The 24,263-nt window shown below is 41.0% G+C and overlaps 1 protein-coding gene across 1 annotated transcript in view; it reads left to right on the top strand.

Annotated features, from left to right (window-relative positions):
- Positions 1 to 11,584: 11,584 nt before the first annotated feature.
- The window catches only part of LOC129769052 (CYFIP-related Rac1 interactor B), a 108,699-nt gene continuing 96,020 nt past the window's right edge, over positions 11,585 to 24,263 (top strand). The window contains exon 1 of the mRNA XM_055771065.1: positions 11,585 to 12,783. Within this exon, the coding sequence (XP_055627040.1) occupies positions 12,601 to 12,783 (183 nt within the window). The 5' untranslated portion in view covers positions 11,585 to 12,600. The remainder of the gene's footprint in view (positions 12,784 to 24,263) is intronic.

The following is a 24,263-nucleotide window of genomic DNA, read 5'->3' as shown; positions in this document are numbered from 1 at the left end:
GACACTCACGTCTAACGCCGATTCTCGAAGCTGCATCCGCAATGTTGTTCTTGCCAGCCACATGTTCAAAATCATACACAAAATGGTCCATCCTCAACATCCAACCTTCAGCTCTTGACAGGATTCTCTTTCCGACGTCCTTGCGGCCTGTGTTCTTTGTCATAAACATGAGTGCCTCGCTGTCGGACCGGAGGATGAAACGTCTACCAAGCAGATAATAAGAAAATTTCTCCATCGCCCAAACGATTGCCAACGCTTCTCGGTGAAGCTGCGGGTATCGACGTTCTGCTTCCGTCAGACTCTTGGAAGCGCAAGCAATGATTCGACGTTCCTCTTTTTGCATTCCTTCTTGTACCAAGATCGCCCCCAAGCCCCAAGGGGAAGCATCTGTATAAAGAGCAGTACGATCGTCTTCGTTGAAATATCCTCTCTTTATCAAATCGTGCTCTACTTCTTTCTTGAGCAGCTCAAAAGCTTCCTGGTGTTTTATAGTCCACAAAAACTTCGTATTATCTGCTAGGAGGTCACGCAGCAGCTTAGTTTTATGCGAAAAGTTCTTTATAAACGGGCTTATATAGGTAAGCATACCGAGGAAACTGCGAACTTCAGATGTGTCCTTTGGCCTTTCAAACAGCATAACGTCCGATATTTTCTTTGCCATTGGCAAAATTCCGGTGCCATCTATAGTAAATCCCAGAAAATCTATCTTTCTCTGATCGTACATAGACTTTTCTTCATTAATAGTGAGGTTATTGTCCTTCAACACCTTTCTCACCTTGTCCACATTCTGTCTCAACTCCGACAGACTATTACCATGCACCAAGACATCATCGAGGTAGATAATGATATTTTTACAGTTTACCAGTAGTCTCTCCATTACTTTCTGGAAAAGCTCCGGAGCACATGACAATCCGAATGGGAGTCTTTTGAACCGCATCAATCCATTGGCCGTCATGAAGGTTGTGAAGTGGCGAACTTCGTCATGTAACTCGATATGAAAGAATGCATCTTTCAAATCGAGCTTAGAGAAATACATCGTACCGTTCGGGATATCAGTCCAAATTTTATCCAACGACGGCAGTGGATACGGCTCACGAAGTATCGCCTTGTTCACTTCCCGGTAATCTACTACAATTCTGAAGTCATTCCCGCCCTTGGGAACTAATACCAAAGGGGATACGTATGTAATAATATCACGTTCTTTATCGGCCCTTTCAATGATACCCCTACGCTCCATTCGTCTCAACTTCTCGTTAGTTGCACTTTCAAACGCCTTTGGGATGTTATACCGTATGATTTGTTTGGGCGAGACTGCATCGTCAACCTTGAATTTTACGGCAGCAATAGGGATTTTGGGAAACTCCTGGGACTCGTTTTCACGCGCCACTGTAATGTCAAGCATTCTCGGATCCAGTCTCGTATCAGAAAGCGAGTACAAAACTTCATTGAATCTGGTTCCGCTATCCGTTATCGGAGGAACCTGTAGTCCAATACGGATCAAGTTCAAATTACTTGCCGTTTCATAACTGAGCAACGAAAGATTAGTTCCCTTGACCACAAAGAATTTAGCCAACTGTAACGGTCGATTGTTCACTGCAATGTATGCTTTGAATGAACATGCTACTTCAAGTGGTTGTTGGTTCGCATAACTACGCAAAACTTCCTCAGGAAAAAGCACAAAATCCTGAATAACTGAACGGCAATTGCTCTTGATCGTTTCCCACACAGCTGTCGTAATGGTGTTGACGGTAGCACCAGTATCAATAAGAAAATCTACACTTTCTGTGCCAATCTTGCAACAGACTTGCCTAGGATCTTCTTCTCTTAGTGAATTGCATGAGCGCCTGGTTATCAGCTATAGTAGTATGAAAAATGAGGACAAAATGTACAAAAACAAAACTATTTTAACTATCATGTTACCATATAAGATTTTTATTTATTCATAAAGTGAAATAGGCATCAATCAATCTGGAAAATTACAAATGGAACGATTACTTTACCTGATTGATCCTTTCAACCTCCTGCTTAACCATTCTGTCCCGGCCAGAGCGCCAGTGTCCTCCGCGAGGTCCTCCGTTGGCACTGCCGTCTTTGAAAAAACAAAACGCCGCAAAATGTCCTTCTCTTCCACATGTATAACATTTTACACGGTAGGCCAGGCACTTCTTCGGACCATGAATGCTTCCGCATCTCGAGCAGCTTTGACTAACGTTCTTGAATCGCCCTGCGCGTCCAGATGAAAATCTATTCCCGTCGGCATCCGATCGTACCTCGCGATGAAAACCTTGTCGAATTGGCCCAAAAGCCGAGCTTCTACCGGCCACTGCATTGACTGGCTTCACCACAGTACCTTCGTGCGAATTCATCTCGTCCATACGATTACCACTTTCGTCTTTCGTTATGTGCTTCGATTCCTCAGCTTCCGTTCGAATATAGTCAAGGTGTCTACCGTAGGCCGTGATCCTCTCCAGATTATTGTTGAAAACATCGCTCATCTCGTATAATTTGGTTGCGATTTGCGGCACCGATCTTCTGACCAATGCTTGAATAAACTCCTCAACCCGCTGATCTGCCTCAAATTCGCAAAACTTTGCCTGAGTCTCCAATCGTAGCACCCAATCCACAAATGGCTCGGATGTGCCCATTCGCATTTCGCGAAACTTCATCCTTTCCTTTGTGCAGTCGCACGTTTGCTCAAAATACCTGTTGAGCGCAGAGACAGTCGCGTCGTAAATATTCCCAGAATCAGCTGGAAGATTTCCGTGAGCCTCGATTACACTCAACAGATAATTTCCAGCGAAGATTTTCAAACCATCCAGCTTCATAGTGGACCCGACGGGCTCCTTGCAGGCGACGATTCGCTCGAATTGATTTCGAAACCGGATCCATTCCGCTTTACGCTTGTTGAGTGGCAAATTTTCATCAAATGACTTGAGCGGCCACGAGCCTGACAGCCATTTTGCTGCGGTTATGCCACGTCCGACATTCTGTGGTTCGATTTCGTCTCCCACAATTTTCCTTGACGATAAATCTTCAAGCGTACTTTTTCCGGCTACACTCCTGTCACCTCCATCAGGAGAATTGTCTGCATCTGAATCGTCGGACGCCGAAACATCACTTTCTCGCCAAAAACCGCTCATTTGGTTGAAAACGCCTTGCTACTTCAGTGACTTGTGCAAACTGAAACGCTATGATTTCACATGTGGGGTGCACCCGATGCTACTTTTGTGCAATGCTGTGTATGTGAAACCACCATTTTATTACAACCAAAATCAAACTGCTCACAAACACCGACATGCTTCCCACAGGTAGCTCTGGTTCCATCTCTCTCTAACTCATACGCAAACTCCAACATTCCAATGTCAACATTCACCGTCTTCGTTGCTCATTCCATTTTGACATTGTAAGCGCTGCTCTGCTGCTCGATGGTAATGTTCGATGTTGATATGCATCAAGCAGTGTAGCCAGGATGACTTTTCCCATTTATTTCGCTTTTTCTTTTTTTTTTTTTTTAGTTTAGAATGGTACATTAATTTAACTCGCATGGCCTTGGGCTCAACCCGGCTTCATGTCAAATTCAGTCTTTTGGCCTTGAGCTTAACTCGACTCAAAAGTATTTACCAGATGTCTTGTTGGTCTTGGGCTCAACCCGGCTCAACATTTTCTTTGATTTCCTTTATTACATTATCATTTTTTTTTTTTTTTTTTTTTTTTTTTTTGGCTGGTCTTGGGCTAAACCCGACTCAGTTTTCTAAATTAAATTGTTTTATATTTTTTTTCGATTCAACGACTCTTCACGTTTTTCCTCCAATACACTCCTTCCGCAGCACTAGCAACACTGTCGTGAAATATAGACCTTCTCTTTTTCCACAAATTTCTTCTTTTGAATAAAGAAAAAAAAAACAGCTTTACAGCACAAACCCAATGCCATTTGAAAACCTACCATTACAATTCCGTGCGCTTCCATCATGGCAGGATCGCCAATGTGATATTCTGAATATACTGATTTATACGACTAATATTATTTGACGACACTTATGACTACACCCATGTTTATTCACTCTTTCTCTCGACTGACTCTCTATCAATGCAATCTCAACTACACTCTCATCCAGAATACCACACTCAGATGAATTCAAATCATCAGAAGAGGAAATTTTTCGAGGAAAACAATCCAATAGGAAGAAATCCAAAAACCAAAAATACAACTCAACCCAACCAGCCAACGAATCCAAACCATCCACTTCCCTCCAACCATCCACTTCCCCCCAACCATCCACTTCATTCCAACCAACCAACTGCCAACGTTTCCAAAAATGATCCTAGACTGAAGAACAAATCCGGCAAATCTACCCATTCCTAATCTCATACCCTTCTCCCATCTTCGAACCCCAATTTACTTACCTCAGCCCACTTACCTTTTTCTCTTTTTTAAAATTCACTCCTATAGCTATTAACAGCAACCCTTCGTCCTGTAACCAAACACCCAACCGAAAACTTGCTATTCAATGGAACTTACGTGGGCTATCCACTTCCATGAATGAAATTAAGCTAATGTTAGCTGAGGAACAACATCTCCCACTAGCACTGGCTTTTCAAGAAGCTAAAAAAATCAATGTATCGCTCTTAGAGCGGGCATTTAGCGGCAAATTTTCTTGGTATTTTAAGGAAGGGTCATCCTCGGGGCTTTTTGGAGCCTGCCTCGCTGTCCTGAGTGACCTTCCTCATACCGTCATCCCCATAACATCATCATTACAAATATGATACAACTGAAGGGACCTCTACAGGTAACCCTTGCTTCCATTTATATTCCCCCATTGCACAGTAATGACATTGAAACTCAACTTACGGATGCCATCAAACAGTTACCGCACCCATTCGTCCTGATGGGTGACTTTAACGCCTCCCACTCTTCATGGGGAGGAAACAAATGTGACAAAAGAGGTAAAACAATTTTGGGAATCGTCCAAAAACTAAACCTCACCATACTTAACGATCACCGTCATACCAGGATAGATATCCATCACGGATCATCATCGGCCATTGACATCACGATTGCTTCCTGGGACCTCGCCCCCAGGTTGAGCTGGACAGTTGATAGTGACCTCAGAGGTAGTGATCATTTCCCCATCCACATCCGAACCCTATCAAGAAACCCAAACATTCGTTTGCGCAGGAAGTGGATATACCAGTCGGCCGACTGGGAAGGCTTCGAATCCACAATCAACAGCTTACTTTCTGAACATGAAAGCTGCTCCGTGGAAGAATTTACCCACGCCATCGTTTTGGCGGCTGAACAAAATATCCACCGTACCAGTGGGAAACCCGGCCGAAAGGCTGTCCCATGGTGGAACGATGCAGTTGCACAGGCCATCAAAAGGAGAAGAAAATCCCTCCGTATCCTACGACGCCTTCCTGATGGAAACGCTTGCAAAATGATTGCCCTAACCAACTTCCAAACGGCTAGAGCTCTAGCCAGGAAGATAATAACCGAAGCCAAGCAAAACAGTTGGATGGAATTTCTTGATTGCATCAACCCTAATACTTCGACATCTGAACTTTGGAACAAGGTCAACTTACTTAGTGGCAAGAAAGCTTCAAATTGCTATTCCTTCGAGATTAATGGCACCTTCACCGAAGATCCAGGCATCATAGCCGACCACCTAGCCGAACACTTTGCCACTATTTCAGCCACCTCCAACTACACCAACGAATTCAAGGCTATTAAGGCGAAGGCGGAACTTAAAGTTTTTCCTCCTGCTTCGGAACAGGTCCACAAATACAACGATAAGTTCTCTTTGGACGAGTTGTTATGGGCAATAAAAATATCCAAAAGCAAATCAGCTGGCCCAGACGGAATCGAATATCCGATGATCAAGCATCTACCTCTTCATGCAAAAATTCTACTCCTTCAAATATACAACGAATGTTGGGCTAACAGCTATTTCCCAGATACATGGAAAACGGGCTTGGTAATACCTATCCCAAAGGTGAAGGAGAGTAAACGGACCGCGAACAACTTCCGTCCCATAACCCTCCTCAACTGCTTAGGGAAAGTCTTCGAAAGAATGATCAATCGAAGACTTAGGACGGCCCTTGAAGAATGCCAACTATTAGACCCAAGACAGCATGGCTTCCGCCGAGGTAAAGGTACGGGCACCTACTTCAGTCAACTCGATCATTTCCTTCAAGAAACTATCGAAAAGGGCCAACATAGCGAAATCGCTTCACTCGATCTAGCCAAAGCCTATGATACCACATGGCGTCATAACATTATCGATCAACTCCACCGATGGGGTTTTGAAGGCTCCCTCTTCAACATTCTTCGCTGTTTCCTCACCAATCGAGGTTTTCAAGTTTACTTCGGAGGAGTACTTTCGGATCACCGTTGCCTAGAAAACGGAGTACCACAAGGTTCGGTTCTATCAGTTTCCCTCTTCCTCGTTGCTATGCAGTCGGTTCTAGAGGTTATCCCTAAAAACACCGAGGTACTGGCCTATGCAGACGATCTACTGCTGATGGCAAGAAATGCTTTCCCAGAAATGGCCCGCAGAAGACTGCAGGAAGGAATCTCGGCGGTTAGTAACTGGGCAAATTCCATCGGGTTTAAGTTTTCGGCAGAGAAGTCTAATATAATGCACTGCTGCAAATGTAAAGGTCATAGGAAAAGGTTTAGAACATGTCTAATCAATGGCAGGTCTATTAAGAGAGTCAGCTCTGTCCGAATTCTCGGAGTGCTAGTTGACAGTAAACTATCTTTCGGACAACACCTCAGAAATGCTAAAGCTAGTATGAAGTGCCGCCTGCGGCTGGTGAAAGCTCTAGGTGGCCGATGCCGCTTGAGTTCTCGTAAAACCATCTACAACATAGGCAAAAGCATTATCTTCTCTAAAATTCGTTACGGCATCGAACTTTTCAGCCGTGCCTCTTGGGATCACTTGAATTACTTAAAGCCTGTCTACCATAATGTGATTAGATATGCATCAGGAGCCCTTCAGACCAGCCCAATAAACGCTCTGCTTGTGGAGGCCGGCGTAGTTCCTTTCGAACACTTCCTCACAAATATCCTAGCCACTAAAGCCATCCGGACGTCCGAGAAATACCCGGATCTTCTATCCATTTACTCCAGAGCCAACATTTGGCTGCAAAATATTAGCCAAGTCACCCTCCCGACTATTGCCCCATTAAGCAGAGTCGGTCAACGCCCATGGCATGCACATCCGCCAAAGATAGACTGGTCAATCAAAAATGCTGTCAGGGCTGGGGAAGCCAGCAGCATTGTTACGGCCTGTTTTAATAACCACCTTCATAACAAGTATCACACCCACCACAAAATCTTCACAGATGGGTCTTTTGATGGAAACCTAACAGGGTTTGGAGTTTTTGCCAATAACACGGAGCTAAAATTCCAACTGCCTTCCATATGTTCGGTATACTCCGCCGAAATTGCCGCTCTCCTTGTCGCGACATCACTCTGTGATAACGACAGTAAAGTGGTGATCTTCTCGGATTCCTATAGTGCATTACGGGCGCTACAAAGCGACGATAGTAAACACCCTTGGATACAAAGCATTGAGGAAAAAATTACAGGGAAGGACATCACTTTCTGCTGGGTCCCAGGGCACTGCGGAATCCAGGGTAGTGAACAGGCTGATCGTCTCGCCAAGGATGGTAGGCTCTCCGAACTATGGACCACCTCCCACCCAGCAAATGACACCATCAAATGGGTCATGCAATCCCTCAGATTGAGCTGGGAGAACAGTTGGTCTTTTTCCCGTGACCTCTTCTTAAGAAGGATCAAGAATACTACCCTTCCCTGGAAGGATAGTATTCTCCGATCTACTCAAGTATGTCTGACACGTTTACGTATCGGGCATACATTTTTAACACACAAATTTATCATGCGTAGATTGGAACCAACACTATGTGAGTCGTGCAATGTAAGACTCACGGTGGAACACATATTAATCACATGCCCTAAATTTAATGCTTCAAGAATAAAGTTTCAGGTTGCAGACACCATAAGGACAGCACTATCGGACGACGCCGTCGAGCAAAAAAGGACCATCGATTTCCTAAAGGATACAGGTTTATTCGATCAGATCTAATGTCAAATTACTAAATCTACCTATACTGATAAAATTACGTTTGTTTTCTCTTCTAATTTCAGCAAAAGATGAGCAGGTTTTTTACGCCCTTTTTAGAAGCGAGCTCCTCAAGCACACTAAAAGGGGCTTTTTCCCTGCTCCATTTGTTTGGTTGTGTTTTTGGCCCCAGAGCCGTGTAGGGTGCGCCGATACGACATACATCCATAGCGGTTACTAGGACTGAGTCGAGCGAGAATAACGAATTTTGCAATAGTTTTTCTTAGTTTTCCTTCAGTTAAATTTCCCGCCCTCAAGGGCAAGAGACGAATGAACTCTCTGAGTTTAAAGTCTCTTTAATTCAATACCGTTACCGTTACCGTGCTTGCATGTACTACGACGAGATTTGAACTACGGGCAGTACAGGGAACGCCCCATTTTTTTCACACTTTTGTTTATATATCCGGTTTATGTTTAATGCTGCTATCTCGCTTTAAAACAAATGAAAAATATTCCGTTTCCGCTCGTTTGTGGTATCGGTCCTTCATTTGAGAAAAATCGGGCTACCCAAACTTACAAACTACGCAGATACGTAGATGACGACAATTTTATGCAGTTGTATAGGTTTAGTCGCAAAAAAGTAGGTTCTTTGGTAAGAACCATTCTCCCAACTATGAGGAAACCAGAGGGGGAGCGTTACAAAACATGCAAAAAATGAAATGTTTCCTGCGATATGTGGGCGATCCCGGTACACCAAACGACCATTTGCAAAACTGTCTGGCAAACGTGTCAAGCGATCGTGAAAAAATCCCACGAGTGGACTAAATTCCAATCAACAAAGGAAGATTTTGAACGCGAAAGGAAACAGTGGATCAAAAAATACAAGTTCCCTTACCGCAAAGGGGCTCTTGACTGCACTCATGTGCTCATCAAACGGCCACACAACTTTGCCGATGAATTCGTCAACCGCAAAGGATTGACGTCATTGAACGTTCAAGGAAAAGTGCAATGGACGAGAGATGTTCACGAGTGGTTTATATTTTATACGATTGTAATTTGATACGACTTTATATGCGACCTAGCATGTGCAAAAGATATACGAATTAATGTTTGCTGGGGTTGGATACATTGCCAATTGGAGGCGATATACATACATCCAAGACACATTCGTGAGGTATATGATGCGTATAACTGGCGTATACATGCAAAAGTGAAGGCGATATACGCATATGCTATATTATATACGCATACAAAGCGATATATAACGATATTGCGATGTTTGTTACTTCGATATGCGACTTGACTTGAAATAATTATAACCCAACGAACATTATCCGCCATTCGTTTTTTGTTTGCCTGTAGAAAATCGTATAAGCTAGTAAGGCGCTTCATATACCACCCAAAATATGGGATATGTTATGCTGTATAAACACTAGTCATACGGTGTAATGTTTGCTGGGAAACTATTCGATCGATTGCGGCATTCGTGTACATTATACGTTATAGTTATATTATAACTGCTTGATATGGTTAAATATACTCAACTCCATATGATAAATCCCGTATTCTCTGCTATCGATCTATGGGCAATAGCACCATTTCTAAGTCTTTATCGAATTATCATCGATACTTCGTTTTTCGTCAAGGCCACAGCTCAGACCGGGTGCAGATAAAAATGGAATTGGGAGAGAAGAGCATAGTGTTTAGGTGAGCGAGGGAAACCATCTCCTTGTCACTTTGCAATCACTCTCAATGGATTTCCGAGCGGGCACCGGCTTGTATAAAGATTAGTGTGACTTCAATAGCCTGTTTTCAAAACCATCTTCATGCTATTGAAATATTTTTTAGGTCAATGAGTAGCAAGCATGCAACTCTTAGATATGTTATCTTTCGAATAAAATGGTTACCATACCGTCGAGCCTGAAACGAATTATTAACGCTCAAAAGAGGAGTCGATTCCTCCTCAGAAATACCAAGCGCAAACCATCTCAAATCCTCCAAGCGCAAATCATCACCAAGCTCGAACTCAAATGAAACATCAATTTGAATTTAAGACACTTTCATTTTCAATTGACGATTTCACAACTTCGCTTCAATATGAACAATTAAACAAATGAACGTGAAGCGAAACAATACTGTTGTCGTCAATGTTGAATTGTGCGGCAAGGTTACCACATTGTGGGCAAGGTTACCACCATTCATCCCAATTTAATTTGACTCGTTTGGATCACATAATGTAGTATTGCACTAATTTCAAATCCGATCCGATTTCGGAATAGGGATGTATATCACGAAATTGCGCAATTTGTAAATTTCTGTGCAAAAATCAACGTACAGTGACACAAATTCGAATTCGTTCCTCGCCATGCAGATCTCAACCTTCTCTCAATCCCAATCTCTCAAGCTTTCATTTTGTTACTATAACGTTCATGTAGGACCTTCTTATACAGAGATAGTTTAGTTTGAATGAAAAATTAACCCTTCGTCAATGATGGTGAATATTTCAATAAACAATTATGGCACCGCAAACCGAAAAGTAGATTTGAAAACTCAAATTAATTCTGTACTAGTTTCATTTGTCGCTTCGACAAAAACAAATTTTTTTTATTTTTTGCATCATTTTTAAGAAGTTTTAGAAAACCATCTGCAGTAATCATTGCAGTAATTTCTAATGTTAGCTTGAAAATTTTTGGCCTTGTGTATCCCCAAAACACCAGTAAACGTTTCATATTGATACATTCATCCATTTTTTTAGCCGGTCGATCAAAGTTTGGAATAAATTTTAAGGAGCACTTCAACGCATAGTGTACCAAAAGCTCAGAATGGTATGCGTGTTCCCAAAATGAACGATTTGTAACCTTCGTTTTCATGCGAGGATTACAAGGAGTGATGCTACTCACACGTAGACATACGCATTTCTACATATACATGTACTCCTCACCCACAAGCATCATCAAAAATGAAGGGGAAATTTTTCATTCAAATAAAAAAATCTCTCTATTGAAAAGTCCTACAGAAACATTCTAGGGATCAAATGAAAGCTGGTTGATAAGGTTAAACGAATTTGCTATGGCCTTAGCTGGCAAAAAAAAGTGTTAGCTCACAAATTTTTTGAAAGAACAGAAAGAAATCGATTTTTTATCCCATCCCGATATTTTTGTCCACTACATTTACACGCATCAAGACAACAATACGCTCGCAAAATATTCCAAAAGCAAAAACTGTTAGCTTCAAAATGATGTAAATATCATTATCTAAATGAAATGTTTCGAAAGCTTGTTTTCGACTGCGTTGTGTGATACGAATTCGAGTTTCAGCCACTGCGAATCGCCTGTACCTTTATTTTCGCTCATCGCTTGGTTGCCACACCGCGTCCACCTTCAGGAAATAAACCATTGGCAGAGAATGTTTGTTGTGCGTAAGCCGACCACCCTAATCGTTCCATTCCTGAAGGGCTTGCTGCTTTTTGACAGATTCTACCCCAAATGTCATTTTTTATTAGCAGAAAACCAAAATTTGTCTGTGATGTGTTTCCACCCGCGCAAAGTCTGTTGCACAAAAAACCTAGTTATTAAGTGTAACTCAAACTTTCCATGCGCAATTGTGAGATTTCAATAGTTGTTAGGTTATCTAAATGCAAATCAAACCTTACGTCGAACCTGTAAATCAATATTCACCGTAAACAACCAATTTCTCGCATCGGATCTATTTGACGTTTACTGCTCGTATAGCGGACTTCAACAGCAGTTGATCGTGAGAGTGTGTCTGTGTGCGGTGCGCTTTGTGTTATCAAACGATTTCGCCCTTTGGATACAGTGCACGCGGGCAAGCGTTTGTATTGTGAAGTTGGTCGGACTGGGAGAGTAGCGACACAGTAAGCAGTCTCGCATCGAATGCACAACCGCGAGAGAAACAGTAAACATAAAGAAATCGACCACCACTGAGTCTGCAGTTGTGTGGCGATGTTCGCGAAATAAAGAAGTGAAACATTATTTTTTCACATCTGCTGATTGCACACGGGGCTCGGGTGTTCTATCTGTGCTGGATTTCTCCGGAGGAGGTGACTTTCAGCGTGATTGACTGGTTTAGTTTTGTGCGAATTTTTGAAAAGTGTAAATTTCCTGCAGCAGCAGCAGCAGCAGAAGATTTTACCTCCCGCGCTGATAAGTGAAGGAAACGAAATAAAATTCTGGGCGCGGTGTGAGAGAAGTGAAATTTCACAGGAAGCAACATCTTGTGGGTAATATTCCATTCTATTGGAGGTTTACGTGAGTTTGAAAATAAAAAAAATCAAATCTGCTGCCTTGCGAAGGGAATACGATAGCGATAGCAGCTGAATGTTTCGCGATTAGCAACGAGAGGGCGTTTTGTGGTGTGATAACAGAAGGCTATAAAAAAGTTAACGCGATAAGCAGTAGTGAAATTGGCAGCCAGATTCGATTGGTTAGCCAGAGTGTGAAAAGAAGGCGGAAATTCGTGAATACAGTTTGGCGTCAATCGATCTGCATTATTAGTCATGGGGAAATTACTCAGTCTATTGGCCCGCGATGAATCGACCTGCTGCACACCGAAGACCTATGATGTCTTTCTGGACTTTGAGAATGCTGCTCCAACCGATTTGGAAAGGGAAGTGTACGAAGAGGTTGATCGTGTACTAAAGCAGTCCGAGATTGTCCTCGACGAGATACAGTGTTACAAGGTAAGTTTTCACCAAATTGTAGGATGAAAGTATTTGCAAGAAAGCAAGGAAAGTGAGATTGCTAGCTCAAATAGGTTACGACAAGATTTGTTAGCCTAGGATTCTGTCAGCGGAGAGAAGAGCGAAAAGAACAATAACCAAATACATTGACTAGCGCACGCAACCATACGCATCTCTATTCGATGCCTGCCAACAGCTTCTTTTTCAAGGCCGAATGAGGGTGAATCTCAGCGTCGTATGAGAGCGCATTGACGACGAGGACGACGGAAAGGACGATGAACCGTGTGCCGAAGGTTGAAAACGGGGAGAAACAATAATTTCTCGGGTGCTTCGCTATTAGCAGTCGCAAGGATGAGATCTCGCACTGAACTAACACAACAACGAAGAGATTGTCAGAGTTCGCGTGTGCCGTAATGGGATTTTACTGTTGTGAAAAGGATGCTGCGAAGGAACGGAACGAGCGAGATAATGCAATTGTTGAATTTTTGTTAACAGCAGGTCGATAGGGAGCTATTCGAGCCCAGTGGGTTAATTATATGTTGTATATAGAAACGGTTTTGTGAACACGGGTTGTCATGGAGTATTTTCCTATTTTTAATATGAATAATCGTGTCGTGAATCACGTGTGAAGCATAGCTGAACCTATTAATTAATTGTCTCGAAATATACTGCTTCCAATCGCACAAGCCGCAGTTGCTTCTGTCTCATTGAAAAAGCCAACAATGGATAACGAGAAAACTACACCTGCTCATTGAAAGTTAGTTCATCTCTACAGTTCAACCAAAACAGTGCCCATGCACATGCATCAAACAATGGGTGACTCGCCGTTGAACCACCGGAAGTTGATTAAAATCTGATGCACACTTCACTGATACGTATCGTATTTTTAACAGTCGGGATGGGTGGTAAACAGGCGACGCGGCGAATATCCGCTCCTGTGGAACTTTTGAAATTTGAGTATCGGACGAACAATAAATACTACTTTTATTGTTCCTAGCTTTTGCCTATTTTTGGATACCGCTCATTGCATATGGTTGTATTAAAACTCGTCAAATTGAAGCCAAAATAAAACCTGTGGTTTTGTCTGGGCTTTGTTTTCGTTTTTATTTTTGGGAAACCGTACTAACGAAAATGTTTATTCTTTCTATCCTTACTACTAGGAAACGTCTTTTTCCTTCTGTGACTTCAATCCTTTTTGGGTTTTTTGAATCATTAATTTGCTCCATTCTTTATTGCTGTGACATAGCATGAGTTGTACCTTCAGAATCCGGATGGCTTTCTAATCCGTACACTATATCAGTATACTCAATATCGTCACAAAACTTAAACATCATTGACATGTTCAAAAGATGCAACGATAGGTACTGTTGAGTCAATTTAGGGTAGTGTCAGTAGTGTAGAACCTCGCTGTTGAAAATAAGGCAAAAATCAAAACAAATAAAACAAAAAATGCGAGATGCGAGACGTTTCATGCAATTTTAGACATTTGACAAACACAAAGTTTCGAAAGTTTCATGTACTCATCCCTCAGTAGATTTTTCGGTTTTCAATAAAATCAAATTTTTCCACAGCAACATTTTGACTCAAGTGTATCTTTTCAATAGGGCGTTTCGATTTTAGTAGGAGAAATCTTTGATCATTTTGATCATTTATATATAATGTGTCGTTTGATGAATTAACGCAGTCAGGACAACGTCTGTGCCTATAATCCGCGTTCAACATATACGCAAAGGTAGAGAGCGATTCTGCGATTCCTATGACACAACCAACAGCCACAGCCTTTGTTCAAATGACAGCACGTGTATTCAAACAAAAGAATTGATTGAATGACAAAATAAAGGATTACCTTATACGCAAATTTTTAATTTTTAGGATAGAGTAATTTTCTCGGAAATCACAGTTTCATCTACTAATCTACTGATTCTCCTGTATTCTGAGATCCGATCGAATCAGATTTATCTGTACGGATCGCAACTCAACTTCAATCGAGTTGTGCAAATGTGTTAGCCTTGCCATGCAATTCTACATTGAGCTATTTCTGTGAAGCGAAAATAGTAATGAATTCTCGGGTGAAATGAACACGCATTTAAAAAAAAGTTACAAATGAAAAAAGGACTTTTCGCGACCGACAGCGCGAATGTTTAGCAAGTGTGAAATGCAATAGATTCCCTACTCCAACCCGATACTTATCCCTATCCAAATCACACCTTCCAATTCAGAATGCAATGTGTGATGTACAACACAACGACAGACATCAGCATATACCAACTTACAGCATGAAACTCATACAAAAAGTCGCAGGAGGGGTGTGTCTACGACACGACCGCATAGTTGACGTAGGATTCCGTTAGGCTATCCGTTGATTTTGTATATGTTTGAAGAATTACATCGTTGAACTCTATGATAATGATTTGGTGGCTCTGATAAGGGCCGTTTTGTTTGGTTGTTAGATATTGTTTGTTCACTCCACCAGTGTTTACCGAGTGATCATGACCGAAAGATGGTAAACAGTCGTTGGATGGTGCGTATCAGATAAAAGATACCGAAGTGGAACGAAATATGATGAAAACCGCCCTCTGTGATCCTAGACGAGATGCCTCCTATGTTATGTATGGATGAAATAAAGGAAAAAACTCACCAAAGACATATAAGATAATTACCAATACCGAACACAATTATCAATTTTCCCCATCAGTAGAAACGTGTTACTTCAATATAGAGAAAACATATTTGAAATGGGAAAGGTAATTTATTTTTATAACTTTTACTTTCTGAGTGTTTTTTCAACCCAGTGCGAATTTTAATTGGACCTACAGCACCTAATACTATATGTAGAGCATATGGGAAATCACTTTTTCTAATATTTCTTCACTATTCCAATTTTTCTCACCGTATAAACTTTTCTTGAGCGAAAATAAACGCAACAAAACTGACAACCTCAAACGAACGATCCGTTCTTGAGCGGGAACACACCTTGGTTTTTATTTATGAAAATTGAAATAAATCGTTTCATATATCAAGTAGTTTTTAACACAATTACTACCATATAAAATTTTACACTTACACTTGTGCTAAATTTTCACAATACTCGATCGGTCATTGATATGAAATTTTACGAAGAAACCAACATTAAAGTTCCAAATTTAAATTTTATTCGCTAAAATTAAAGGTATCACTCACCTTACTTGCAATACGAAAATGCTCCCGACTTTCATATATTTCCAATGTCGATTTTCCCCAGGCAGCTTGGTTTTGATGTCTCTGTTAGGGAATACTTTTCGGTAGGAACAAAAGCTCCTCCTACTTTCATATATTTGCATTGTCGATTTCCCCCAGGCAGTTTGGTTTTGATGCCTCTGTTAGGGAATCGCCGCATATGCCGTCAATTTCGACCAATTAGGAATGGATATTTCCGTTAGGATAGGGGTTGAGATTTTTCGATTGTTCGATAGTTAGTTCTATTTCTTTATTTCGTCAAACTATAGTAGACAACAAATTACATACATTACATTACAGTTACAATATAATTAATGAATAATTTATAGCTATATTTATGAAAATCAATTATAAGAGGTATCATGTCTTTAGTATTAATAATAAATTACGAACTGCAACGCAGCAAACATATATGACAAAACTGTAATTCACGAATACAATGATCTTTCAGTCAATGACTTTTTCAATAATTTCTTCGTCATTGTCACATCAATTACATTACTGTACTTATTGTACGTTCTCATCATTCTATTAAGTGGACCATTAATAGCATATAAAGTTCGAAATGAAGTTGGTTTGAACAAATTCCGTGCTCGCAAGGCTCGTGTTGGTGCATAAAAATTTAGATTTTCAAGTAAGTTTTCAGAGCTAATCCTGTGTGAAACTAAGTCAATTAAACATGAAATTGTGGCATTTTCTCTGCGTTTCTCAAGTGTTTCAATATTTATTAACATACAACGTGCTTCATATGGGGGAAGGGGAGATGTTGTCCAGCCTAGCTTTCTCAGGGCAAATAATAAAAATTGTTTTTGTACTGATTCTATTCGATTGGAGTGCAGTTCTTGATAGGGTACCCATACAACACTGCAATATTCTAAAATAGATCTTACAAAACTTATATACAATGTTTTTATTGTGTATGGATCACTGAAATTGTAACTAAATCTTTTTATGAAACCGAGCATACTATTCGCTTTATTGATCATTGTATTGTAATGTTCGCCAAAAGTAAGTTTCGAATCAAGAATTATACCTAAATCTCTAATTTTGACGCATCTCTCTACAGTTTCAAATCCTAGAGAACATATGAAGTCATAAGTTTCATGTTTTCGAGTATACGATATAGTATTACATTTTTTCACATTAATATCTGAAAGACTTTTCACGCACCATTCGAAGAAAACATCTACTTCTTGTTGGAAAATCACAAGGTCACTCACTATATTTGGTTACTTCCATGTACAATTTCATATCATCAGCATATATTAGAATGTTGAGGTTAGTTAATACTAGTGACACATCATTTACAAATAGGATGAAAAGTAAAGGGCCTAAGTGAGAACCTTGTGGAACTCCGGAAGTGACATTCACTGGATTAGAGATTTTTCCTCTAAAGCGAACAAACTGTGTTCTATTGGTGAGGTAAGATTCTACCCACTTCAATAAATTTCCAGTTACTCCCATACGTTGGAGCTTGAAAATAAGCATTGGAATATCTACTCTGTCGAAAGCCTTGCTGAAGTCTGTATAAAGAGTCTCGACAACGTTGCCTCTATCCATTACCGCAAGAGAATAAGATACAAATTCTAACAGATTTGTGGCAGTGGATCTTCCTTTATAAAAACCATGTTGATTCGGTGAAATATAATGTTTTAACTGATTGAACATTTTAGTATTGACAATAGATTCAAATAATTTGGGAATACAAGATAATATGGCGATGCCACGATAGTTATTTATGTCAGTACGGTTACCCGATTTGAATATGGGTAGTAGGAATGATTTTTTCCAGACAGAAGGAAATATTGCCAATTTTAGCGATAAATTGAAAAGCAAGGACAATGGATGAACGAAAGCCGATGCCAACTTTTTCAACAACAATGGAGGGATACCATCCGGCCCGGGACCTTTAGATGAATCTAGACCCTCCAGCGCGATAGTTAGTTATATGACATGTATTATTTTATTGAATACAAAAATTGTTATGGAGTGCCGAAATCGATTGACGCAAAAATTTCATCAATCCATCATGAAATGACTGAGAAACAAGCGTTTGAAATTGGACAATTTTCACGATGTTCTCGATTTTCGATTTTCAATTTGTACCCCTATATGTTCCCGAAAGACGTAATCCTACGTCAAAAAATATGTGCATACAATCGATCAATAGCAATATTATATTCGCCATTCCATATCCAACCTCCATGGGTGATAGATCACGATTCCAATTCCAACGTGTAACCGTGAAGCATCGCAATAAATCAATCAAGTTTGTGTTTAGATAGTATACCAAACCATATTCAAACGGTTTGGGATTCCATAAGACCAAAGTGCAACGAGTATCCAGATTCCTGAGCTATCAAAATCCAGCCCTCCTTCAGCCGAAGTATCCGCCGTCTCCCTCAATGGTGTGATCCACCATGGACTCTACGGAAAAAATGAAGATAGTCTCTAATATGTGTTCTGTGTAACAGGAAAACACATTCACAAATTGTCTCTGATAATGATTTCATATTATGGATAAAGTTTTGGCGTAAATGCAAGAAAAATTATAGAAGAAACGTTAAGTTAGGACTGTCTTCTAATTATAATTTCATAGCAATTTTAATTTTTTAGCTGTTGTGTCAACAGCTAATCAAACAACATGTTTCCATTTATCTGAAAAAAAAGATTTTCACAAATGCTACTTTGAATGATCAGTTAGGAATGGATTTTAATTAAATTCATTTATACTGTTGTGTGTTTACTAGCCTTAATTTTTATTTTTCAATATACGCAGTATCCTGCCTACAAAAAAAAACAAAAATTTTGGAAAAGTGGTGATTTATTTCTCAACATAGTCTCCTTTTAGCTCGATACACTTGACCCAGCGATGCTTCAACTTCTTTAATCCATCTGAAAAATACATTTTCTCGAGGTTTGCATGGGTCTGAGGCCTCCGTGGCAGCGATGACCTCCTCATTCGACACAAATTTCTGCCCGGCGAGTGACTTTTTCAAATTTGGAAACAAACAAAAAAGTCGCACGGGGCCAAATCTGAAGAATACGGTGGATGGGGCAGTAGTTCGTAGTGCAATTCGACCAATTTGGCCGTGGCGACGTCGGTATTTCCTTTTGTTTCATTTCTCTAAGACCCGCGGACATACCCACTTTCACACACGGTCAAAACAAAACTACGAGTCCATTTCGGCTGAAATTTTGGCAGTAGCCGTTTACGAGAATGTACTACACGATAAGTAATCTCTCTTGCGATACTGACACCATCGGGCGATGAGACTAAGTACTTATCGGAACGCCCTCGCACATCGTCTCTATCAACAAGGCGAATAAATGTTTGAAAGGTCACCAACTGATGTCTCTGGTAGAATGCAGCATCGGTTTTCAGTTAAATCCCGTAGTACAACAGGACACTTTTCTTGCGAGAGAAAAGCGCAACTCTTCAAAAATACTAAGAATCCTCTCGACAGAAGGTCCAAGAGAAAGGAATCGCGTGTTACCCTGCTCATGCAAATTTTCAAATTCGAATTCAACAAAATTAAGTTCAGTAAGTATCAAATGTAAATAATAATTATTAATACGATTTTTCTACAAATACCTCCTTGGTATAGAACAACATTTTCTGATCTTTTCGTTCATACATTTGGGAAAGATTTTGTTGCTCAGTATTCTTGAAGCGGAAAAACTCAAAATTGTGCTTGTTTCGTAGTCTAGCTTTGAGCGATAGTCAATCACCGTTAGCTATTGACCTATGATGGACTACGAAACAAGCACCATTTTCAGTTGTAACTAAAGTAAAGTAAAATCAGTAAAATCACACACCTCGCAGGAAAATTTGTGACCTCCGCATTTTGCTTCGAAAAACGATACTGAGATCCCGGGGCTATCAAAAATAGTGTGCCTTCAATAGTTTCATCCCAAATCTGTCGATACAATTTTCTACCGCGCTAAAAGACTGATCTCTGGATAACCCACCGTTGGCCACAAGTTAGGTGAAAACAAAACCAACCTGCTTATCACAACTTCACACCGAACGAACATCGCAACGACTCCACTCCCTGCAAAATAACAAAAAAATAATTAACTTCCCGCCACTTGCAGTCCTGACCGCGTGTGCTTCGGTAGGAAGTATATCAGATCGAATGTCCCGTCCAGCCGGGGTAGATCGTCAGGGGGAAAATTTCTCCACTGCCATCGGAGAACGCATACCACCAGTGAGCACTAGACATGCCACGGTTGAGTTACAACGTTCAAAGACCATCACATCGTAGCTCGGCAGCAGGGCGGGGGCATATCAACCTCTTCGTGCGTTGTGCGCTGATGTTCTTCCACAAACGATCACACAGAGAGACAGTCAGCCTTAATGAAATAATTTAATTTCATTTTATTTGCTTCTTGTTCGACGCACCGCCGCGTCGTGCTCTTCTACTTCGTGAGTGCGAGGTGAGGGTATTGGCGCGTCAAACTTTTTACTGGCAGCAACATTGTGTGTGACTCACGCGGCTATTAATAAGAGCCGCGAAAAATAATAATAAAACACGGAGCTCTTCCGCCACCACCGCCACTGGCACCATAATCAAAAGCGCACTTGGTCGTTGTTATCACCGAGAACCCAAAGGCACTGTTGTGCGGGGAAAACATTTTGACCAAAGTGCGGTTGAACTTTCTGTTGTTGAATTTGTCAAAATTATCACAGTCGTTATCACACATTATCACGCTGAACAGTCGTCCAAATGTTGATGCAAATTAGTTCTTCGTAGCTGGAGTAACAGGTAGATAGCATTTATTTTTTAATATTCTTCTGAGAGATAAAAAAACACGAGCTGTATTTACCTTCCTCAGCGATTTGTTGGTTTACTTTAGATCGGAATCAGCACGCATGTTTGCACAAAAAATAATCGTATGCATCGTTGTTTTCCTTCTCGTGTCCATTACTAGCAGGAAAATAGACAATCTCCCTTAGTCACCTTACTTTTCAGCTCCCATTTGATACCCGAGTCGATAACATATGAGGATACGACTTCAAATCTCACCTAAGTGACAATCTATAGTCACGCCGCACATGGGTCCCTCAGAAAGTTTAGGCGGCCAAAGCTCACATTTTTGAGCTAAGAACCCAATTTTTGGTAGGCTTGGGTTTTCGGATACGCTGAGCTCATTTTTCAACTCTGTTTCTCCAATAAACCAAAAAAAACCAATAAAATAAAAAGTGCCACCAAACCAAATCACCAGCTGTATGGCAGATATTGTATAGGATATTAAATAAGAAATGTTGAACCCCTATGTGGTTTAACAGAGGATCTAGTGAAAAACGTACTTTTTCGTTTATTTCACGCCATCCTCAAAAGCTTCGAGATAAAAATTTGAAAAAAAATACTGAATGTGCATCTTACTACGGTGTATCAAGAAAATACTAAAAAAATATTGAAATTTTGATTATTTTTTTTTTGGGGTTTAGAGATTCAGTACTACTCTAATTCATATTTAAATGTGTTCCTACGGCTTTTCTAGATATGTGTTATTTTTTCAGTGTTGCGCGGTTTAAAACAATTTTTTTTATATATTTCCAAAGGGTCAGGCTGGCTAAGGGAGTAAAAAGTCCCCCAAACCAAACCAGCTGTATGGAAAATATTGTATAGGGTACTAAATAAAACATTTTGGTAGTAGTTTTTTCACGCCATTCTCAAAAGCTTTGAAACAAAAATATTCAAACTATTTTTTCATCAAAAAATCTAATAATAAAAAAATTAAATTTATTTATTTATTTATTTATTTAAATCTGATTCATCTGACATCTGTGGTCTTAATGAATAAATATATAATAATATAGTACAATTATTTATACAATCGACGAACTAGTTAATCTGTTTTTAAAGCGGCTGGATGTCTCGCCGAAATCAAATAGATCCTCCACCAATGTGAAAGTTCGAATCATCGACGACAGCGGTTCGTTATATCCGAATAAAGTACGATGAAATCTGTTCTGTAGCAAAGATCGCTGTCGGAGAGGTCGTTGAGCAGCACGAAGGTCCAGTAATGAAAGTAGCCGAGGAGAATCAACTTCCCCATTGAACAGCTTTGAAACGAAAATTGCCTGTTGTATGCTGCGTCTTCTCTCAAGAGTGTCCAGGCTTAAAAGTCTGCGTCGAACCGGGTAAGCAGGAAGATTCAATGGATCGCGCCAAGGTAGATGACGCAAGGCCAACCGAATGAATCTTCGCTGTACACGCTCAATCCTCAAATTCCAGAAAATCACATTTGGAGTTCAAACAACGGCTGCAGTTTCGAGAATTGGTTGTACTAAAGCGCAATATAAGGACTTCAAGCAGTATGGGTCAGTGAAATCCTTCGCAATCTTCGAAATAAATCCGAGCTGTCGGTTGTCGTGGTGTATCGGGTAAAGATGACAGAAAGTGGCTCGGCTAGATCAGCAGCGCAGCGGCAGAACAATACCGATGGTATGCCGTCAGGACCCGGCGAAAGCGAACTTTTCAATTTTTTTGCAGCGGAGATCACCATGGCCTAAGGTGGCAAACTTAACTTGAGCTTCACTGGCTGGTATATGGTCAAACACGGATGTAAAGAAATTGGCGAAAAGCTCACAGCATTCAGTATGAGTATTCGCTTCGACGTCGTTATAGAGCACGTTGCTTGGGAGGGTTGAGTTTTTCCTCTTACTGTTGACGAATTTCCAAAAGTTTCTCGGATTTTGTCGCAGATTGGTTTGCATTCTCAAGACGTTGACCTTGTATAAAGTTGAATTCAGCTTACGATACGCATTACTTGCATGTTGAAATCTGAGTTTGCTGTCAGACGATTGTAGAACACGATGTTTTCGCGGCGTTTTTTTCGCGTTTCAGCTGTCGAAGTAAAGCCGTACTCCAAGAAGGCGAAACTGGACGTCTTCTGTGGGGTACATTCTCCCGCAACCAACGTTGAATGGTGAAGCAGAAATTGGAGGCCATTTCATTAACATTTTGACAGGCATTCAGGTATGTCCAGTCAAGAGTGGGGAGGTAATAACCAAGTGCATCGTAGTCGATTTTTCCAAAATCGGGGGTGTATTCATCGGCAACAGGATACCCGTCACTGTACTGGCACGTACGAGGTACTGGTAGAGATATTTCCAATGGTGGATGATGCGTATCCACGGGTAACAGTGCAACCACAGCTGTATTGACGATTACATTACAGTCATTTGAGCAAAAAACAAGATCAAGAGTTCGATCCAGTTGATTGCGGGGCCAATTGACTTGACTTAAATTCAAAAAGTCCATTCCATCGATCAGAGCAGCACTCGACGCAGATACCGTCGAAACTCCTGCTGGTAAAACTACGATCGCGACTACGATCAGGTGGGATGTACACAGCACCGATTGCTAATCGTTTACTTCCGATGACAACGACGGCAAACACCTGTTCCAATCTTTCCCCGTGAGGCGTGTGGATTTGCGTACAAGAATAGCGATGGTGAACCGCTATTTATACGCCACCGAATTTCGTTTTATTGCTGTTTATACAAACAACTACGGTCACAACGAAAAACATTAAATGTCGATCCAAAGATTTGCAGAGAATCGATACAATCGTTTAATCCAGTCTCTGTTAATATGATGACGTCGTAGTTACAGTCCGTAACCGCCGAAAGCAAATCGTCGATTTTAGTCCTAACACCTCGGACATTTTGGTAGTACAGCCAAACACAATCGACGGGGGCAGCAACGGGTTGTGGTGGCAACCATATATTGGTTGCATCGCTAGAACCAGTGGCCGGATAAGAATCTGAAGATCTAAAAACACTGTCGTACTTGACGAGAACAGCGTGGTGGAAGACCCCTTCTCTGACCCCACTCACAGGGCCAGGACGACTGCTGAGCGATGGCTGGAGGATCTCGACTGTGGCAAGGGGATTAGGGGCTTCCATGAAGCCAGTTTCGTAGCGTCCTGAAGATGAAGTTTGTTGTGCAGAGGATTCATTATGGTGTTGTGGAGAACCAGAGGTAATAAAGCTGTAATATGAAGGTTTTTCAGCGTATCTGGTGCTCGTAATAGGAGGTTACTTGCCAGAGAGCGCAAGTTGGAAGACCCCGTCTCCAGAACTGAACACAGGGCCAGGACGACTTGGAAGCTGGTGGTTGAGGTTGTGATGCAGCGCGACTGTGCCAGACGGATAAGGGTCTTCCATAGTGCCAGAAATGGTGCGTCCTGTGTTCTTTTCTGATGCTATGTCGAACCCGGACGAGATGAGATAGAGCCGTTTTTTTGGT

Source organism: Toxorhynchites rutilus, chromosome 2, assembly GCF_029784135.1.
Source record: "Toxorhynchites rutilus septentrionalis strain SRP chromosome 2, ASM2978413v1, whole genome shotgun sequence".
Lineage (NCBI taxonomy): Eukaryota > Metazoa > Arthropoda > Insecta > Diptera > Culicidae > Toxorhynchites > Toxorhynchites rutilus.
This window is presented reverse-complemented; position numbering and strand designations above follow the sequence as displayed.